At 45.7% G+C, this 21,297-nt stretch overlaps 1 protein-coding gene across 1 annotated transcript in view; it reads left to right on the top strand.

Annotated features, from left to right (window-relative positions):
• Positions 1-19,934, top strand: part of LOC130284909 (cilia- and flagella-associated protein 251-like) — a 270,512-nt gene extending 250,578 nt beyond the window's left edge. The window contains exons 9-10 of the mRNA XM_056535855.1: positions 19,040-19,114; positions 19,216-19,934. Coding sequence (XP_056391830.1) covers positions 19,040-19,114; positions 19,216-19,359 — 219 coding nt within the window. The 3' untranslated portion in view covers positions 19,360-19,934. The remainder of the gene's footprint in view (positions 1-19,039; positions 19,115-19,215) is intronic.
• The last annotated feature ends 1,363 nt before the right edge of the window (positions 19,935-21,297 follow it).

Below are 21,297 nucleotides of genomic sequence, written 5' to 3'. Positions count from 1 at the left end.
ATAAGGGTAGAGATAGGGTGAGGGTAGGGTCAGATTTATTGTAGGGATAGAATTAGGGAGAATTGTAGGGGGAGTTAGGGAAAGAGTATAAAATGATTTATGTATCAGGTCTGCCATCCTTCTCCCTGGTGGTGGGCTGATGCATGTGCACATTAGCTTTTTGTTTTGTTTTCAATTTACATGGTATGAAGGGCTTACAGGCAACCAAACTTGGGCCTAAAGGGGGTGGTGGTTCAGAATGTATAAGTTTGTATATAAGTTGGTTGGGAGGAGTGTTAGGTGGGGAGGGTGTATTTGTGGGTGGTGGTTTTGTGGTGTTTTGGGGACCTGACATGGGTCAGTTAAGGACTGGACTTTGAGAACTGTATGGACGGTATGGACTCTGACCCATGTACAGGAGGGGTGGTGTGGGTGAGGGGACAGTTTTAGTGTAGGTGTTTTTCTGTTGTTTTTTGTAGTGTATTAACTATATTTTTGTACATTTTCTGTGATTTTGTATATATTGTGTTTTGTATATATTGTGTTTTGTATTTATATTGTTTTATATTATATAGTGTATAGTGGCAGTCGGGCCAGTAAAAATGAAAAAAAAAAGCGGTGTCATATGTGTATGTATATGTATATATATATATATGTATATATATGTATATATATATATATATATATATATGTGTGTGTGTGTGTTTGATTGTGTATATGCATGTACACATGTTTGTGTATATTTTTTAATTTATTTTATTTTATTTTTTTTCCCTCCTTCGGGGAGCTGCTCCCCTCCGGTGTCTCTGCTCTCCTCGCCTCCGGCATCGCGGTTTCGCTTTTCGGCGGTGTTGTCCTTTTCTTCAGTTCTGGCTTGCTCTTTTTGGGTCCGGCGCTCGCCGGTTTCTGGGTTGCGCGTGGATCCTCTCTGGCCGTCCTCGGCTCCTTGCCGTGCTGGGCATGCTTTGCGGGCCTTGCGGCTGTGCGGGGGCAGTGCGTGGGACTGGGCTCTTTGGGCCCTCTCTCCGGCCGCGTCTCCGTGCTGCTTTTCCTTGCCCTTCTTTCACCGGTGGATCTCTGGCTGGGAGGCAGAGCGTAGTTTTTTCACAAGTTGTGCTGAGCAATTTATTTATATATTATTATTATTATTTTTTTTTTTTTCTTCCCCCCCGTGGTAAGGGTAATTTTTATGTTATAGCCAAGTTGTGCTACTTTTATGTTCCTTTTCATTTGGTTTGTTTTTATAGCCAAGTTGTGCTGAATTTTATGTTTATATATTTATTTATTTTTTTTTTTTTTTTTTTTATAAGCCAAGTTGGGCTCTTTTTTTATTTTTTTATTTTAATGTTTTTTTTAAAAGAAAATGAATGCGTGTTTGTGTGTGTTATTTTGGTATGGGGAAAAAGTAAAAGTGTATTTTAGTAAATTTGGGCTGGCCGGTTAGGCAGAATTTGTTTTTGCAATTTTATTTATGTTATGTTTGTTATAGCTGGTTAAGCTTGTTTTTGTTTAATGTTTTGTATCTGATTTGTTTTGCATTTTTATAATAAAAAGAGTTACAGCTCCCAGCAGATCTTTCTTACTTGTATATGTAAGGATTTGCTTTATCTGTATTACCGCATATACTCGAGTATAAGCCGACCCGAGTATAAGCCGAGACCCCTAATTTCAACCCAAAATCCCAGGAAAAGTTATTGACTCGAGTATAAGCCTAGGGTGGGAAATACCTCATCCCCCCCTGTCATCATCCAGACCCGTCATTAACATCCTCATCATCATCCCCTTGTCATCATCCCACACATCCCCCCTTCATCATCCCCTTATCATCCCACATATCCCCCCTTCATCATCCCCTTATCATCCCACACATCCCCCCTTCATCATCCCCTTGTCATCATCCCACACATCCCCCCTTCATCATCCCCTTATCATCCCACACATCCCCCCTTCATCATCCCCTTCATCATCCCCTTATCATCCCACACATCCCCCCTTCATCATCCCCTTATCATCCCGCACATCCCCCCTTCAATCCCCTTATCATCCCACACATCCCCCCTTCATCATCCCCTTGTAATCATCCCACACCCCCCCCTTCATCATCCCCTTGTCATCATCCCCACCCCCCTTCATCATCCCCACACCCCCCCTTCATCATCCTCTTCTCATCATTCGCCCTCAGTGGTCTTCAACCTGCGGACCTCCAGAGGTTTCAAAACTACAACTCCCAGCAAGCCCGGGCAGCCATCGGCTGTCCGGGCTTGCTGGGAGTTGTAGTTTTGAAACCTCCGGAGGTCCGCAGGTTGAAGACCACTGCGGCCTTCAACATCATCCAGCCCCCTCTCACCCCCTTTAGTTCTGAGTACTCACCTCCGCTCGGCGCTGGTCCGGTCCTGCAGGGCTGTCCGGAGAGGAGGTGGTCCGGTGGGATAGTGGTTCCGGGCTGCTATCTTCACCGGGGGCGCCTCTTCTCCGCGCTTCCGGCCCGTAATAGAGGCGTTGCCTTGACAACGACGCAGAAGTACGTTGGCAATGAACGCACCTCTGCGTCGTTGTCAAGGCAACGTGACTATTCTGAGGCCGGGCCCGAAGCGCTTTGAAGAGGCGCCCCCGGTGAAGATAGCAGCCCGGAACCACTATCCCACCGGACCACCTCCTCACCGGGCAGCCCTGCAGGAACGGACCAGCGCCGAGCGGAGGTGAGTACTCAGAACTAAAGGGGGTGAGAGGGGGCTGGATGATGTTGAAGGCCGCAGTGGTCTTCAACCTGCGGACCTCCGGAGGTTTCAAAACTACAACTCCCAGCAAGCCCGGACAGCCGATGGCTGCCCGGGCTTGCTGGGAGTTGTAGTTTTGAAACCTCTGGAAGTCCGCAGGTTGAAGACCACTGCGGGTGGGGGAGTTCACTCGAGTATAAGCCGAGGGGGGTGTTTTCAGCACGAAAAATCGTGCTGAAAAACTCGGCTTATACTCGAGTATATACGGTAGTTTTCTACTTATTTTTCTTTAATCCTCACTTTTTCCTATTTTTGGATGACATTTTGGGGCCTTTAGAACCAATTACCAGGTTACCATAGAGTTCTGGTCTCAACATACAATGGTCGTCCCGGAACCGATTAATATTGTAACTTGAGGGATCACTGTATTTACTTAGTTCAAGAACATAAATATCCAACAATCCATAAATATTTTGCTCAGAACCGTTTTTAACCCCTTCACTTCATCACTGTCCGACACTCATCCCCTATTTTTTAAATACCCAGAGCGTTGTGCAACCGATAAAAATGATTTTATTGGGCGCTCAAAAGATCAGCCGACATACAAGTGTTCTCTCGTTCCTCAGCTTATCGCTGGCCTTTTTACACAGGCCAGTCATCGAGAAAAATAATTGTTCCTTCCCAGAAACTGAATCCTCTATTTCAGTGGTCTCTAAACTTTAGCCCTCCAAATGCTGCAAACTACAACTTTAAGCATGACCGGACAGCCACACGATGAAAGAAACACATGAGAAAAGTGCTGGGAAAAAAACACAAACAAAAACATAGTAAGTTTCTATACAAATAAACATTATTCTTAGTGAAAAAAACACCACTGAAAAATAAATAAACAAAAGGACGGAGGTGAAAAAAAAATATACTGTTAAGTTAAATAAGTCTCATTCACACCATGGATTTCAGAGCAGAATTCCACTTGAAAAATACAGTGCAGCAGCCTCTCATTGGGTGAGATTTATTAAAACCTGTGCAGAATAAAAACTTTAGCCCTCCAAATGCTGCAAAGTACAACTCCATAAATACCAATCAGATCACTCCATTTATTTTTTAGCGTCCTTTTTTGAAAATTAATAAAGCAATCCTATTGGTTGCTCCGAGCAACTTCTCCACTTTTCCTTTGCATGGGTTTTGTTAATCTCCCCCAACTGTCCTCAATACATTTCTGCTGCAACTTTTATTCTATGGAATTTCCGCAGCGGAAAGAATGTACATGTTCATTCTTTCAGCGGAATGCGCTTAGAAATGAATTGATATGGAGACGGCGCATGTCCGATCGGTCCTGGCGCTCTAGATGGAAACTCTGCCCGGAATATCTCTGGACGGAGATTCTGTAGTGTGAATGAGCCCTAAAACCTAAAGGGGTACTTCACCAGAAAACATCTTATCCAAACAGTAGGGGATAAGATGTCTAATTGCTGTTGGGGACCCCAACGACCTCAGCTGTGGCACCCCAGTCATCGGATGCACGGAGCAAACTGGCGACTTCAGCCGTCATGCCCCCTCCATTCACGTCTATGGGAGGAGGCCTGACAGCTGCCGGCCCAGAGATCGCCAGGTCCCCAGCGGCGGGACCCCCATGATCAGACATCATAGATGTTTTCTGGCGGAGTACCCCTTTAAAGCGTCGCTGTCATTTGAATAAACTTTTAAAGTGTCGTCCAGACATGTCAAAAGTTGACACAGCACCAGGTCTCATTCCCGTGACCTGCTGCGATCTTGGGTTACAAGGCAATGAATTGCGCGTCTCACTCCACGGCTGTCCTCACACAGCTCCATATAGGGGGTCAGAACATGACGATGCAAACAGTATTTTCATTATTATTATAATTATTCTTTTTTATATTGTAATAGTAGTAAAAAACATAAAAACTCTATACATTTGGCACGGCTGTAATCATACAGACCCAGAAAATAAAGACAGCACATCATGTGTACTGTGCTGCCAATGTCATAAAAACTGTGTGTTTTTGTTTCTTTTTATAATTTCACCCTACAAATACATTTCTCGTACATTATGGTATGCAAAAAAAATTCAATAAGTAAATAAAAAATCCTTCATCCGGCTATTAATGGCTCTTGGAAGGCAATGAGGCAAAAAAAAAAAACAACACACACACACAAACAAAACGCCATCACATAAAATAAAAATATTTGCAGCAGGAAAGAGTTAAACTTGTACATACGCGTTTACCTGACGCATGGAAAGTTCCACTATAGACCAGTGTGCCTCCAGCTGTTGCAAAACTACAACTCCCAGCATGCCCGGACAGCCTTTGGCTGTCCGGGCATGCTGGGAGTTGTAGTTTTGTAACAGCTGGAGGCCTTCTGGTTGGCAGGGCCGCTGCATTGCCGTGGAATGAGATTTGCCATAGAATGAGATGGTCCGCCTCCATCACATCGTATTGGCTCACTCTTGTCACGTGACATATTTAAACGTCACGCATCGATGCGCACAGCAGTGTCAATTTGGCTATCACAGGGAGAGGATCTCCTCACCCTGTGATAGCTGAAGCTGCACGGAGGTCTCATGGCCTCTGTGGCCCGACAGAAGTTCACACATGTACGCAGCTCATACGGCTGCCTCATATACATTTACTGTTGATCCACAGCGCTATCAGGATCCCGATGCCGCTGTCATCAATGTGCGTCCCCGCGAGCGCCCCATGCCCGCAGCTCTACTTCCCGTCCCCCGCTGCTCTACTCCCCGCCCCCCGCTGCTCTACTCCCCGTCCCGTTAACGCTCAGGGAGCGGGGAACAGAAAGTAGAGCATCGGGCGCAGGTTAAGTTATTCGCGTAGTGCTGCGCATGCGCAGTACTACTTTACCTGCGCCCGATGCTCTACTTTCTGTTCCCCGCTCCCTGAGCGTTAACGGGACGGGGAGTAGAGCAGCGGGGGGCGGGGAGTACAGCTGCGGGCATGGGGCGCTCGCGGGGACGCACACTGATGACAGCGCCATCGGGCGTAGGAATCCCCATAGCGATGTGGATCGCTCCCTGAGCGTTCACAGGGGACGGAGAGTAGAGCTGCGTAGGACGGGGAGTAGAGCTGCGGGGGACGGGGAGTAGAGCTGCGGGGGACGGGGAGTAGAGCTGCGGGGGACGGGGAGTAGAGATGCGGGGGACGGGGAGTAGAGATGCGGGGGACGGGGTGTAGAGCTGCGGGCGTGGGGATCCTGATGACAGCGCCATCGGGCATCGGGATCCCGATAGCGCTGTGGATCAACAGTAAATGTATATGAGGCAGCCGTATGAGCTGCGTACATGTGTGAACTTCTGTCGGGCCACAGAGGCCATGAGACCTCCGTGCAGCTTCAGCTATCACAGGGTGAGGAGATCCTCTCCCTGTGATAGCCAAATTGACACTGCTGTGCGCATCGATGCGTGACGTTTAAATATGTCACGTGACAAGAGAGAGCCAATAGGATGTGATGGAGGCGGACCATCTCATTCTATGGCAAATCTCATTCCACGGCAATGCACCGGACCCCAGCTGCACCCCCCTGCAGCAGCCCCCGCACAGAACCGCTGTAAAGCAGTCTCCTGCTCCCAGACTGACGGTCGGGCACTTCCTGAGCCAGAGGGGGCGGCTGCTGCCAGACACGTTTTGTCTTTACACCTGCGGCATGCGGGCCCTGTGATATCAGCGCAGGGGCTGCACTGTCTGCCTGGGATGAGGAGAGCAGAGAGGTCCGGCCCCGCCCCCCTCACTCTATTGGTGGAGCAGGAGCACATGACCTTCTCCACAGACTGACACCAGCTCACCGAGGAAGCCTTCCAATACCTACAGCTGGGTCCTGCCCATCAAAGGAAGTCACTTTCTAGGAGGAGGGGGGTCGTGTGTGCAGGTTGCAATTTGGGGATTATTGGGAGGTCTATAGGCATTATCTCATGCAACAGATGGAGGCACCCTGGTAATGAAACATTGAGATAATGTCTATTTATCGCCATCTCATTATTTCTTAACAAGGGTGCCCCCAGCTGTTCCAAAATTGCAAAACTACAACTCCCAGCATGCCCACACAGCCAAAGGTATGCTGGAAGTTGTAGTTTTGCAACAGCTGTAGGCACCCTATTTGAGAAACGAGTTGGGGGTAAATATACACTATCTCAATGTTTCTCAACAAGTATGCCTCCAGCTGTTACAAAACTACAACTCCCAGAATGCCCAGACAGCCAAAGCCATCTGTCTATCTCATATCTATCAACTATCTATCTATCTAATATCTATCTATCTATCTCATATCTATCTATCTCATATCTATCAACTATCTATCTATCTAATATATATCTCATATCTATCTCATATCTATCTATCTATCTATCTCATATTTATCTATCTATCTATCTCATATCTATCTATCTATCTCATATCTATCTATCTCATATCTATCTATCTATCTATCTCATATCTATCTATCTATCTCATATCTATCTATCTCATATCTATCTATCTATCTCATATCTATCTCATATCTCATATCGTCCCGGATAGAACGCATTTCTCAGTCCAGATATGCATGCCTGTCTATGGGCAGAGTAAAACGGTGTACAGCTTAGGACTGTGTGGGGGCCGAGGAGCAGGGGGTTTAGCTCCTGGCATGGACTCTTTGTTTTGGGATATTTCTTGGGATGCTCAATTTATAGGACGGGGAGGAGGATATTAATGTAGAGGTCAGTGTATTAATTCTGTTATTTCATTCAGGCCCTGAGGCTGTAAGGAATTCAGGCTGAAGATCCAAAACATCTCTTTTCTGACTAGTGCTTCAAATCTGTTGGTAAGGTGTCCAGGCACTTGGTCAATTGGTATAATTGTTATGGGGTTGGTGCTTCCAGGATGATGTCGGCTGCCGTGGCGCGATAATCCATGCAGTTGGTAACCTTTCCTTATGTTGGCCCGGTGTTGGTTCAATCTGATATGTAGGGGTTGTGTTGTCTTACCTACATATTGCTTTCCACATTCACATTGGATGAGATACACAATGTAGTTGGAATGACATGTGAGGTGTTTCTTTATGGGGAAGGATTGTCCAGTGTTGGTACTGGAGAAGTGTGATTCGTCATGACGGATGGTTTGGCAACATAGGCAGCTTGGTTTGTTTCACCGGAATGATCCTTTCTTCCCTTGATGTCCCTGTTCCTGTTTTAGGGTATGTCTTTTTAGTTTGCTTGGGGCAATCATTCCTTTCAGGGTGGGTGCTCGGCGGAATGTAATCCTGGGTTTGGTTGGGACGATTTCTTTCAGGTAGGGATCGGACTGTAAAATATGCCAATGTTTCTGTAGAATGTTTTTTATGGCTTGTTGGCCGGCAGAGTATGTTGTGATAAAATTGCAGTTGTAGGGGTTCTTTTTTGTGTCGCTCCTTTCTTTTTGCTTGGTCGGTAGGTCTGTTTTTTTATCCATGCGCTCCTCTTGGCTTAGTGCCTTGGTCCTGGAATAAGCATTTTGGATCAGTGTTTTCGGGTATCCTTTGGCCAGAAAGCGTTTTTCCAGGGTCTTAACCTGGGTCGCGAAGGTCGTGTCCTCGGGTACAATTTTTTCTGACCCTTTTGTATTGTCCGAAGGGTGTGTTTTCCCTCCATTTTTTGTAATGGCCACTGTGGAAACAGATGTAACTGTTTGAGTCCACAGTTTTGAAGAACGTGGATGTTATAATAGCTCCTTCTTTATGGGTGATCTCCAAATCCAAAAACTCCACTTTATCTGCGGAGAAATTTGGGGTGAGGGTTATCCCCCAGTCGTTGTTGTTAATCTCTACCACCAATTGATTTATTTTGTCCATCGGACCTTGCCATAGGATAAAGAGGTCGTCTATGTACCTCTTATATAGTCTGGCATATTTGGTGAACTGGTAATGAACGTATCTTCGAAGCGCCCCATGAATAGGTTGGCAAATGCAGGGGCTACTTTCGTGCCCATGGCGGTGCCACGTATTTGATGGAATGTTTGTCCATCATATTGGAAGAAATTATTTTTAAGGACTGTTTCCAGACAAGTTGTTAGAAATGTGACCTGTTCCGTAGGAAATATCTGGTACACTGGACTCCAAGGTCATGGCGTATATTGGTGTATAACGCCGTCACATCCATTGTTACCAGGATCATGTCATCTACCCATGGTATGGGTTTCATTAGTGAAATAAGTTGATCGGAGTTCTTCAAATAACTATCGAGATTTTGGACATATTCCTGTAATATAAGATCCAGGTACTGTGACATGTTACAGGTACTACTGTCTATCCCGGAGATGATGGGTCTCCCAGGGGGGCATGTGGAGTTCTTGTGAATTTTGGGAAGGTGGTAATAATAGGGGACAGAGGGATTTTGTATGAACATGAACTTTTTCTCTTGTTTTGAAATTATTTTTTTGCTAAGACCGTCGTTGAGTAGGGACAGGATCTCCTTTTTTAATGTGGAATCTAGAGAGAGGGAGGAAGGCGCCTCATGTGCGGGATCAGTAGATCTTGCAGGTGGGGGTAGGGGACGGTAATTCCCAAGCCGCTTACCAAAGTTGGTTGTGCGCCCACACACAACAAGGTTAAGAGCAGAAGAGATATAGAAGAAGGTCCACTGCAGCCCTCCTGGGTAAGAGTAAAATCAAAACCGAATGACCAGGGAGTCAGGAGTTTGTCTGGCGCAGAGAGGAACCATCAGGCAGCCAAGTAAAATCAATGGATTTATTAATCCATTGATTTTATTAATCCATTGATTTTACTTGGCTGCCTGATGGTTCCTTTTTTAATGTGGGGAAAGGATCACCTTTGACTCTTCTATAGTAGTTTGTATCTTCCAGAATATGGCAGGCCTCCTGGTGGTAGTCTATATAGTCCTGGATAACCAGTCTCCCACCCTTGTCGGCTGGTCTGATGACGATATCCTTGTTTTCTTTTAGAGTTTTTAGGGCTTGTTTTTCTCCACATGTAAGGTGACCCTCTCGGGATTTCTGTGGGAATCGATCTGGCAGTTTCCTTAGATCTTCTGCTACCAATTCATGGAAGGTTTTCAGTCTAAACCCCTGACTTTCTACCGGATAGAATTTGGATTTGATATTTATATCAGGGTGTTTTCCAGTGGTTCCATGATCCTCGTCCTTCTTATAATTTTTTTTTTGGGTGTTGGGAAGTGTGAAATGACGCTGCAATGTCAGACGGCGGGTGAATTTATGAAGGTCTAAAAATACATCAAATTTGGCCGGATTGTTGTGAGGGCAGAAAGATAAGCCCTTCTGCAGAAGTGATGTTTCGTCGGAATTTAGGATATGGGTAGATAGATTGAATATTTTGATGGTAGAGTCCATGTCTTCGTTTTTATTTCTGTTTTCATTCATGTTTCCAATGGTGTCGTCTTGTTTCTTATTTCTTCTTGAATCTGCGACCCACTTACTTTCACTCAGCCTCGCTGACAGACGGCTGTCCGCGCATGCGCAGGGAGACTACAGCGGCTTCCAGGCACCTCCACAGCCCCCTGTACGCCGACCCTACGACTTGCCAACTGCAGCGGAGGACGGTGACAGCCACCAGGGACCATATCAACATCATAGACACGTAGCAACAGCACGCACCTGTAATTGGAGGACACTAGTTGTCAGCATTTGACTACTCGATACCTGGTGAATCCACCTCCATAAAAACATCACAAAACTCAAAATCACCTAGTAAACATGTTCCTCTCTGTCATATACTTACAGAATAATGACTTAATGACCACTTATAATATGGTTTGTAACATCGCAAAGCACATGGTTCCTTTGTTTACCTTTTCTTTCTGTTCCTCCCTGACACGCACGCATGTCAGTGACGTCACCCGACCTACCCACATACCGTTTTTTTTTGCGGGTTTTTTCGTATATAAAAAGCATCATGTTATCTGTCACTGTACCCATGACCTGAGAAAGAGGGGCAATCCCTCGAAACGCGTTGTCAGTTTTATATGAAGAAATAAAGACTGCATTCTTTATCAAATCTGAAGTCTTCACCTGATTGACCACTAAGACGGATCCTGCGAGCGCCAGAGAAATGTCAACCTTTGATCTGTGACCTCTGCTATGAGCACAGAACTTGCATCTATCTCATATCTATCTATCTATCTCATATCTATCTATCTATCTATCTATCTCATATATATCTATATATCCATCTGTCTATCTTATATCTATCTTATATCTATCTCATATCTATCTATCTCATATATATCTATATATCCATCTATCTATCTCATATCTATCTATCTCATATCTATCGATCTATGTATCTCATATCTATCTATCTATCTCCTTTCTATCTATCCATCTATCTCATATATATCTATCTATCTCATATCTATCTTTCTCATAAATTATCTATCTCATATCTATCCATCTATCTATCTATCTTTCTCATATCTATCTATCTATATCATATCTATCTATCCATCTATCTATCTCATATCTATCTCATATTTATCTATCTATCTCATATCTATCTATCTATTTATCTATCTCATATCTATCTACCTACCTCATATCTATCTATCTCATATCTATCTCATATCTATCTATCTCATATCTATCTCATATCTATCTCGCTGCCAGCCCTTTATTCCAGGTCTTCCAGCTAACAACCCTCCCCGTGCCCCCTACCAGTGGGCGTTGCTAGGGTTGGTGTCACCCGGTGCGGTAGAAAATTGTGTCACCCCATACCTCCCCCCCCAGTAAGTTTTTAGCCTGTTGTGACAGACACCACTGTTGTAGCGCATTGTGAGAAATTCCAGTATAATAATCAGATATACCAGTTGCCACAGAATGGGAAAGTGTTAAAGAAGTTTTCACCATTTAAATATACAGCTCCCAGAATTACTTAAAGGGGTACTCCACTGGAAAACATTTACTTTTATATCAACTGGTGCCAGAAAGTTAAACAGATTTTTAAATTACTTCTATTTAAAATCTTAATCCTTACAGTACTTATAAGCTGTTGTATTCTCCACAGGAAGTTGTGTAATTATTTCCAGCTTGTCCACAGTGCTCTGTCTGTCCATGTTAGGAACTGTCCAGAGCAGGAGAGGTTTGCAATGGAGATTTGCTCCTACTATGGACAGTTCTTGACATGGACAGAGGTGTCAGCACAGAGCACTGTGGTCAGACAGAAAATAAATTTAAAAAAAAAGAACTTCCTGTGAATCACTTATACAGCAGCTAATAAGTACTGGAAGGATTAAGATTTTTAAGTAGAAGTAATTTATAAATCGGTTTAACTTTGTAGCACCAGATTATTAAAAAAAACGTTTTCCAGTAGAGTAACCCTTTATGCAGTGGTTAGGTTATGCTGGAAGTTGTAGTTTCACTCACCATAACTGTAGAACTGACAAGTGACTACAGCTCTGATAGGACATAATGAGGAGAATGTACAATGATATCAGTGACTACAGGTGACGTCTTCTCTATAGTAAGGAGAATACACAATAATATCAGTGACTACAGGTGACATCTTCTCTATAGTGAGGAGAATACACAATGATATCAGTGACTACAGGTGACGTCTTCTCTATAGTGTGGAGAATACACAATGATATCAGTGACTACAGGTGACGTCTTCTCTATAGTGAGGAGAATACACAATGATATCAGTGATTACAGGTGACGTCTTCTCTATAGTCTTTCCTTATCTAATTCAGATGGTACATACCACCTGGTCCAGCTAAAACTTCTGTCTGCAGAATGTGACGCCCAGACGTCTCCTCACTATGTCAGCGCATTCTCATCCTCTATATGAAAACAAGTATTATTATAAACCTGCCAGACACTGTATCCTCTAAATATAATACTACTATACACTACACTCTTTGATTATAAACCTTCCATACACCGTACCCACTGAATATAATACTACCACACACTGTACATTCTGAATATAATACCAACACATACTGTACACTCTGCATATAAATCTGCCACATACTGTACCCCTGTATATAATGCCGCCACACACTGTACCCTCTGAATATAATACTACCACATACTGTACCCTCTGAATATAAATCTGCCACATACTGCGCCCTCTGAATATAAATCTGCCACATACTGTACCCTCTGAATATAAATCTGCCACATACTGTACCCTCTGAATATAAATCTGCCACATACTGAACCCTCTGAATATAAATCTGGTGGTGTAGCTAGTGGATGATGGGGGTGCTTGTACTGGGGGGTGTTGCTGGAGGATGATGAGGGTGCTACTGGCCATCCCCCCTGGCAGTATCATCCCCATCATCCATCGGCAGGATCATCCTCCTGGCAGGAGGCATCCACCATCAGGATCTGCTGATGGAGGTGCTGCTTCTGGAGGGGGTTGCTGGTGGATGATGATGGTGCTACTGCCAGGGGGGTAGCATTAGGTAGGCAGCAGTTCCCCCACTTAAGGTAGGTAGCAGTTCCCCCACATTAGGTAGGTAGCAGTTTCCCCACATTAGGTAGGATAGATTCCCCACATTTGGTACCAGTTACCCCACAATAGGTAGTAATTTCCCCACATTAGGTAGCACAGATTTCCCACATTAGGTAGCACAGATTCCACACATTAGGTAGCAGTTTCCCCACATTAGGAAGCACAGATTCCCCACATTAGGTAGCAGTTTTCCCACATTAGGTAGCAGTTTTCCCACATTAGGTAGCATAGATTCCCCACATTTGGTAGTAGTTTGCCCCCATTAGGCCACAGGTTCCCTTGCATGTTCTCCACCATAGGTCAAAGTCTCCCCACATTAGATCGCTGGTTCAAACAAACCCCCCCTCCCCCCACACAAAAAAAACACATACACACACAACACAGAGACACACACACACACACAGATAGATAGAGAGAGAGAGAGACACACACACACACACACACACACAGTCAGAGAGACACACACACAGTCAGAGAGACACACACTCACAGAGAGACACACAGTCACACACAGACACACAGAGTCACAAACAGACAGATAGTCACACACAGACAGAGAGCAACACAGACAGAGATAGCGACAGACACACACACAAACACAGAGACACACACACTCACAGACAGAGAGACACACACACACACACTCACAGACAGAGAGACACACACACACACAGAAAGTCACACACAGACAGAGTCACACACAGTCACACACACACAGAGTCACCCACAGTCACACACACACACATAGAGTCACACAGAGTCACACACACACAGAGTCACACACACACAGACAGAGACACACAAACAGAGATAGAGTGAGACAGACACACACTCACTCACCCAACCAGCGCAGCGCTCCTTCTCTCGGGGCGCTCTGCGAGTGACGTCACGTCCTCCTGCACGGCCCTGCAGAGGCACGTCGGGCCGGCGCAACAGAAGGCATGGGGGCGCAGGCCGGTTCACTGTGCAGGTGACGGGGGGGGGATGGTCCTACTAGTAGGGAGACAGCGCAAGTGAGGACGGGGGGGGGGGGGGGTGCTAGTACAGAGACAGCGCAAGTGAGGACGGGGGGGGGGGGGAGTGCTGCTAGTTCGGAGACAGCGCAACTGAGGACCGGGGGCGTACCTAGTGTCACCCCATCAGGATGGTGTCACCCGGTGCGGGCCGCACCCCCCGCACACCGGACGCAACGCCACTGCCCCCTACTCACTTAGACGCCAGGATGGGCTGAGGGCCCTTTACAATCAGCACAGGGGCTGCTACTATTTACCCAGGGCATTACTTACCTGGTGGAGCTACCTATTGGAGGCGTGACCTACCTGGAGGAACTACCCACTGATGGTACTTCCTATTAGGACATAACCTACCTGGGGGCACTACCTACTGATGGCACTTCCTACTTGGACATTACCTACCTGGGGGGGGGGGGCACTATTTCCTGGGAGTATTATTTACTCAGGGGCATTACCTACCGGGAGGAATAACTTACTACCTACTGGGGGCATTGTCTATTACATACCTGCAGGGGGCATTAAGTACAACTTATCTAGCTGAATGACCTACTGCCTACCTACTGGGACATAACCTATCTGGGAGCATTACTGAGGGAATTACCTACAAGGAGCATTATCAACCTACTGGTGGGGTTCTACTTTAACCCCTTAAGGACACATGACGTACTGGAACGTCATGTGTCCGTTATAGAACGTCATGTGTCCGTTATAGATCGAGGCGTGGCCCGGCCTCTAACAACGGCCGGGACCCGTGGCTAATAGCGCGCTATTAACCCTTTAGACACGGCGTTCAAAGTTGAACGCCGCGTCGAAAGTGAAAGTATGCCGGTTAGCTCAGTGGGCTGTTCGGGATAGACGCGGCGAAATCGCAGCATCCCGGACAGCTTACAAGAAAGCAGGAGGGTCCCTACCTGCCTCCTCGCTGTCCGATCGCCGAATGACTGCTCAGTGCCTGAGATCCAGGCATGAGCAGTCATGCGGCAGAATCATCGATCACTGGTTTCCTATCAGAAACCACTGATCAATGTAAAAGATCAGTGTGTGCAGTGTTATAGCCCCCTATGGGAGCTATAACACTGCAAAAAAAAAGTGAAAAAAAAATAAGTGAAAAAAGATCATTTAACCCCTTCCCTATTAACCTCTTCAGGACATAGGGCGTATGGATACGCCCTGCATCCCGAGTCCTTAAGGACCGAGGGCGTATCCATACACCCGTGGGAATTCCGGCCCCCACCGCTAGCCGGTTGGGGACCGGAGCCGGATGCCTGCTGAAATCGTTCAGCAGGCATCCCGGCATATCGCCCAGGGGGTCATTATGCCCCCACATGTCGGCGATTGCCGCAGATCACTGGACAATTCAGTCCAGCGATCTGCGGCGATTCCGGGTCAATCGGGTCTCCAGCCAGCGCCTGCAGGGGTGAGGTGGCACTGGTGCCACCTCACGATCGCCCTGATTCGTCGGCCGGATTACCGGCCGACCAATCAGGGCGCCTGCTGCGGGTGTCATTCCCGCACCCGCTCCGCCCCTCTGGAGGACGTGAGCGGGTGCGGGACGTGCACCCCGGGTGCTGGGGACCCCGATCCCCGGCGTTAATGTTGGGATCGGGGCCCCAGGAGCAGCGGCGGCGGCGGGACTGACCTGCAGTGTCTGGATCGTTGGAGGTGAGTGACAGCCTCCTGCTGTTGCTTAGCAACAGCTCCCAGCATGCAAAAAGGGCATGCTGGGAGCTGTAGTTATGCAACAGCAGGAGGCAGACCACCACAACTCCCAGGATTCCCTTATGGGCATGCTGGGACTTATGGTTTTGCAACAGCTGGAGGCACATTCTTTCTATGGAAAAGTGTACCTTCAGCTGTTGTATAACTACAACTCCCAGCTTGCACAAACAGCTAAAGTGCATGCTGGGAGTTGTAGTGGTGCATCTGCTGGTTGCATAACTACAACTCCCAGCATGCCCGTTGGCTGTCGGTGACTGCTGAGAGTTGTAGTTTTGCAACAGCTGAAGGCACACTGGTTGTGAAACTCAGAGTTTTTTTTTACCTAACTCAGTGTTTCACGACCGGTGTGCCTCCAGCTGTTGCAAACTACAACTCTCAGCAGTCACCGTACACCATGCACCGTACATGCTGGGAGTTGTAGTTTTGCAACAGCTGGAGGCACACTGGTTGTGAAACACTGAGTTAGGTCACAAACTCAGTGATACATAACCAGTGTGCCTACAGTTGTTGCAAAACTGCAACTCTCAGCAGTCACCGACAGCCAACGGGCATGCTGGGAGTTGTAGTTATGCAACAGCTGGATGTCCCCCCCAATGTGAACGTACAGGGTACACTCACATGGGCGGAGGATTACAGTAAGTATCTGGCTGCAAATTTGAGCTGCCGCAAACTTTCTGCTGCAGCTCAAATTGCCAGCGAGAAACTACTGTGAACCCCCGCCCGTGCGACTGTACCCTAAAAACACTACACTAACACAAAAAATAAAATAAAAAGTAAAAAACACTACATATACATATACCCCTACACAGCCCCCCTCCCCTCCCCAATAAAAATGAAAAACGTTTGGTACGCCACTGTTTCCAGAACGGAGCCTCCCGCTGTTGCAAAACAACTCCCAGTATTGTCGGACAGCCGTTGACTGTCCAGGCATGCTGGGAGTTTTGCAACAGCTGGAGGCCCCCTGTTTGGGAATCACTGGCGTAGAATACCCCTATGTCCACCCCTATGCAAGTCCCTAATTTAGGCCTCAAATGCGCATGGCGCTCTCACTTTGGAGCCCTGTCGTATTTCAAGGCAACAGTTTAGGGTCACATATGGGGTATCGCCGTACTCGGGAGAAATTGTGTTACAAATTTTGGGGGGTATTTTCTGCTTTTACACTTTTTAAAAATGAAAAATTTTTGGGAAAACAAGCATTTTAGGTAAAAAAAAAATTTTTTTTTTACATATGCAAAAGTCGTGAAACACCTGTGGGGTATAAAGGTTCACTTAACCCCTTGTTACGTTCCCCGAGGGGTCTAGTTTCCAAAATGGTATGCCATGTGGGGGTTTTTCTGCTGTCCTGGCACCATAGGGGCTTCCTAAATGCGGCATGCCCCCAGAGCAAAATTTGCTTTCAAAAAGCCAAATGTGACTCCTTCTCTTCCGAGACCTGTAGTGCGCCAGCAGAGCACTTTTCACCCCCATATGGGGTGTTTTCTGAATCGGGAGAAATTGGGCTTCAAATTTTTAGGGGTATTTTCTGCTATTACCCTTTTTAAAAATAAAACATTTTTGGGGAAACAAGCATTTTAGGTAAAATTATTATTATTTTTTTTTACATTTGCAAAAGTCGTGAAACACCTGTGGGGTATTAAGGTTCACTTTATCCCATGTTACATTCCCCGAGGGGTCTAGTTTCCAAAATGGTATGCCATGTGGTTTTTTGTTTTGCTGTTTTGGCACCATAAGGGCTTCCTAAAGGTAACATGCCCCCCAAAAACCATTTCAGAAAAACGTACTCTCCAAAATCCCCTTGTCGCTCCTTCCCTTCTGAGCCCTCTACTGGGCCCGCCGAACACTTTACATAGACATATGAGGTATGTGCTTACTCGAGAGAAATTGGGCTACAAATACAAGTAAACATTTTGTCCTTTTACCCCTTGTAAAAATTCAAAAATTGGGTCTACAAGAACATGTAAGTGTAAAAAATGAAGATTGTGAATTTTCTCCTTCACTTTGCTGCTATTTGTGTGAACCACCTAAAGGGTTAAAACGCTGACTGAATGTCATTTTGAATACTTTGGGGGGGTCTAGTTTTTATAATGGGGTCATTTATGGGGTATTTCTAATATGAAGACCCTTCAAATCCACTTCAAACCTGAACTGGTCCCTGAAAAATACTGAGTTTGAAAATTTTGTGAAAAATCGGAAAATTGCTGCTGACCGTTGAAGCCCTCTGGTGTCTTCCAAAAGTAAAAACACGTCAATTTTATGATGCAAACATAAAGAAGACATATTGTATATGTGAACCAAAAAAAATGTATTCGTAATATCCATTTTCCTTACAAGCAGAGAGCTTCAAAGTTAGAAAAATGCAAAATTTTAAAATTTTTCATCAAATTTACGGATTTTTCACCAAGAAAGGATGCAAGTATCGACAAAAATTTACCACTAAGTTAAAGTAGAATATGTCACGAAAAAACAATCTCGGAATCAGAATGATAACTAAAAGCATCCCAGAGTTATTAATGTTTAAAGTGACAGTGGTCAGATGTGCAAAAAACGCTCCGGTCCTTAAGGCCAAAATGGGCTCCGTCCTGAAGGGGTTAAAAGTTTGAATCACCCCCCTATTCCCATCAAAAAAAAAACACAGTGTAAATAAAAATAAACATATATGGTATCGCCACGTGCGGAAATGTCCGAATTATAAAAATATATTGTTAATTAAACCGCACGGTCAATGGTGTACGCGCAAAAAAATTCCAAAGTACAAAATAGTGCATTTTTGGTCACTTTTTATATCATGAAAAAATGAATAAAAAGCGATCAATAAGGCCTATCAATGCAAAAATGGTACCGATAAAAACTTCAGATCATGGCGCAAAAAAATGAGCCCTCATACCGCCCCATACGCGGAAAAATAAAATAGTTATAGGGGTCAGAAAATGACAATTTTAAACATGTCGGGTTTGCAATAGTAAATGAGGGCCAATGTGTAAATAAAGAGAGGTGTATAACTACTATATAGCCTGATCCCATAGAATACAACTGTCATCAATATTTAAGGGGTACGGACTATTTACCAAGCGAATAACCTGCAAGTCCCATTCTTGTGCTTTTATACTTAACCCTTTAATTTATTTATTTATCCAGGATATCACGCTCTCTTCTTTACCACACACTGCCATCTGGCATCAGGGACAGTTACACATCTATGCATACATAGAGGTAAGTACAACGTTGTGTAAGTGCATTACATTGTAGATCTACTTGTAGGTATACCCGGGCACTACAGCTCATTATACACGTATTCATTTTATTTTATCTAGACCATCGACACATTGAGGATTATTACCACTATCTGCAGATTACATCAACATTCAACAATAAAAGTATCTCTATTGTTTAACCCTTTCAGCGCTGGGATATGTTTATTTAAATATATATATTTTTATACACACACTCTACTGTAGAGACCCTGCTCAGGTTTCAGTTTGCGGCCCAATTTCCTGCCACAGGGTGTGGATTAAAGTTGCTCGTGATGCGATAGCTACACAGCACTTAGCATGACTGGAAGCCAACAATGAGTTAAGTGTATGCAGAAGAGTCCTTGCTCAGCTACTACTTTTTACTGACAAGAAAAATTCTTCTCATTGGAGCAGGAAGCAGGATTTTGGAGATAACTGGAAAATGAGTTCTGACTAGGCCTAAACTCCTCTCACATGGGACCTAGCAGAGATATGAGACAATCAGGTTCAAGTCCTCTAGCCTGTTCAGGACGTAGGGCGTATGCATACGCCCTGCATCCCGAGTCCTTTAGGACGTAGGGCGTATGGATACGCCCGTGGGAATTCCGGTCCCCACCGCTAGCCAGTTGGGGACCGGACTGGGATGCCTGCTGAAATCATTCAGCAGGCATCCCGGCACATCGCCGAGGGGGGTCCTGAGACACCCCCATGTTGGCGATCGGAAAAAATGACATGTCAATTCAGACATGCGATTTTCTCCTATTTCGGGATGATCGGGTCTCTAGTGACCCCATCACGCGGAAAATAGGGATGATCAGAGCTGTCAGTGACAGCCCCGATCATCCTGAAGGATAGGAGCGAGGTTTCAGCGCTGCAATCTCCTCCTGTCCCCTGCCATTAGTCAGAAATGAATTCTGACCAATGGCAGTGCACGACAGGGGGTTGCCATGGAAACCCCCCGCTCTGCCCACCCCTGGATGTCGGGCAGAACAGAGGGAGAAGATGGCGGCCTGTACCTGTGCAGAAGATGCCGTGCGGACTGCCGTTCATCGGTAGAGACAGCGGAGATCAGCGGCGCAGGTAGGGAAGTGACGGTGGGAGGGGGGAAAGAAAGGTGGCAGTAAAGAAATATTTACTGCTGCCCTTCTAGTGGTTGCTAAACTGCAACTCCCAGCATGCCCAGACAGCCAAAGGCTGTCTCGGCAAGCTGGGAGTTGTAGTTTTGCAACATCTGGAGGGTCACAGTTTGGAGACCACTTTTAAAGTGTTGCCCAAACGGTAGCCCTCCAGATGTTGCCAAACTACAACTCTCAGCATGCTTACACTGCCCAGGCATGCTGGGAGTTGTAGTTCTGTAACATATGTCCCTTCAGATTTTGCAATTTTCATGAAAATTTAGAAAATTGCTGCTATAGTTTGAAGTCCTCTAATTTTTTCAAAAAGTACAAATATGTCCATTTTATGATGCCAACATAAAGTAGACATATTGTATTTGTGAATCAATATAAAATGTATTTGGAATATCAATTTTCCTTATAAGCAGAGAGCTTCAAAGTTAGAAAAATGCTAAATTTTCAAAATTTTCATGACATTTTGGGATTTTTCACCAAGAAAGGATGCAAGTAACAACTTAAAGTTACCACTACCATAAAGTAGAATATGTCACGAAAAAACAATCTCAGAATCAGAATAATCGGTAAAAGCATCTCAGAGTTATTAATGCTTAAAGTGACGGTGGTCAGATTTGCGAAAAAGGGTCCTTAAGGTGAAAATGAGCTGCGTCCTTAAAGGAGTAGTCCAGTGGTGAACCCAGTGGTGAACAACTTATCCCCTATCCTAAGCATAGGGGATAAGTTGCAGATCGCGGGGGGTCCGACCGCTGGGGCCCCCTGCGATCTCCTGTACGGAGCCCCGACAGCCCGCGGGAAGGGGGCGTGTCAACCTCCGCACGAAGCGGCGGCCGACACGCCCCCTCAATACAACTCTATGGCAGAGCCGAAACGCTGCCTTCGGCAATCTCCGGCTCTGCCATAGAGATGTATTGAGGGGGCGTGTCAGCCGCCTCTTCGTGCGGAGGTCAACACCCGCTATCTGGCCGGAGAGCCTGGCCCCCGTACAGAGAGATCGCAGGGGGCCCCAGCGGTCGGACCCCCCGCGATCTCA

This window comes from Hyla sarda, chromosome 8 (assembly GCF_029499605.1).
Source record: "Hyla sarda isolate aHylSar1 chromosome 8, aHylSar1.hap1, whole genome shotgun sequence".
Taxonomy (NCBI): Eukaryota; Metazoa; Chordata; class Amphibia; order Anura; family Hylidae; genus Hyla; species Hyla sarda.
The sequence above is the reverse complement of the archived record's forward strand: the minus strand, read 5'-3'. Positions and strand labels throughout refer to the sequence as shown.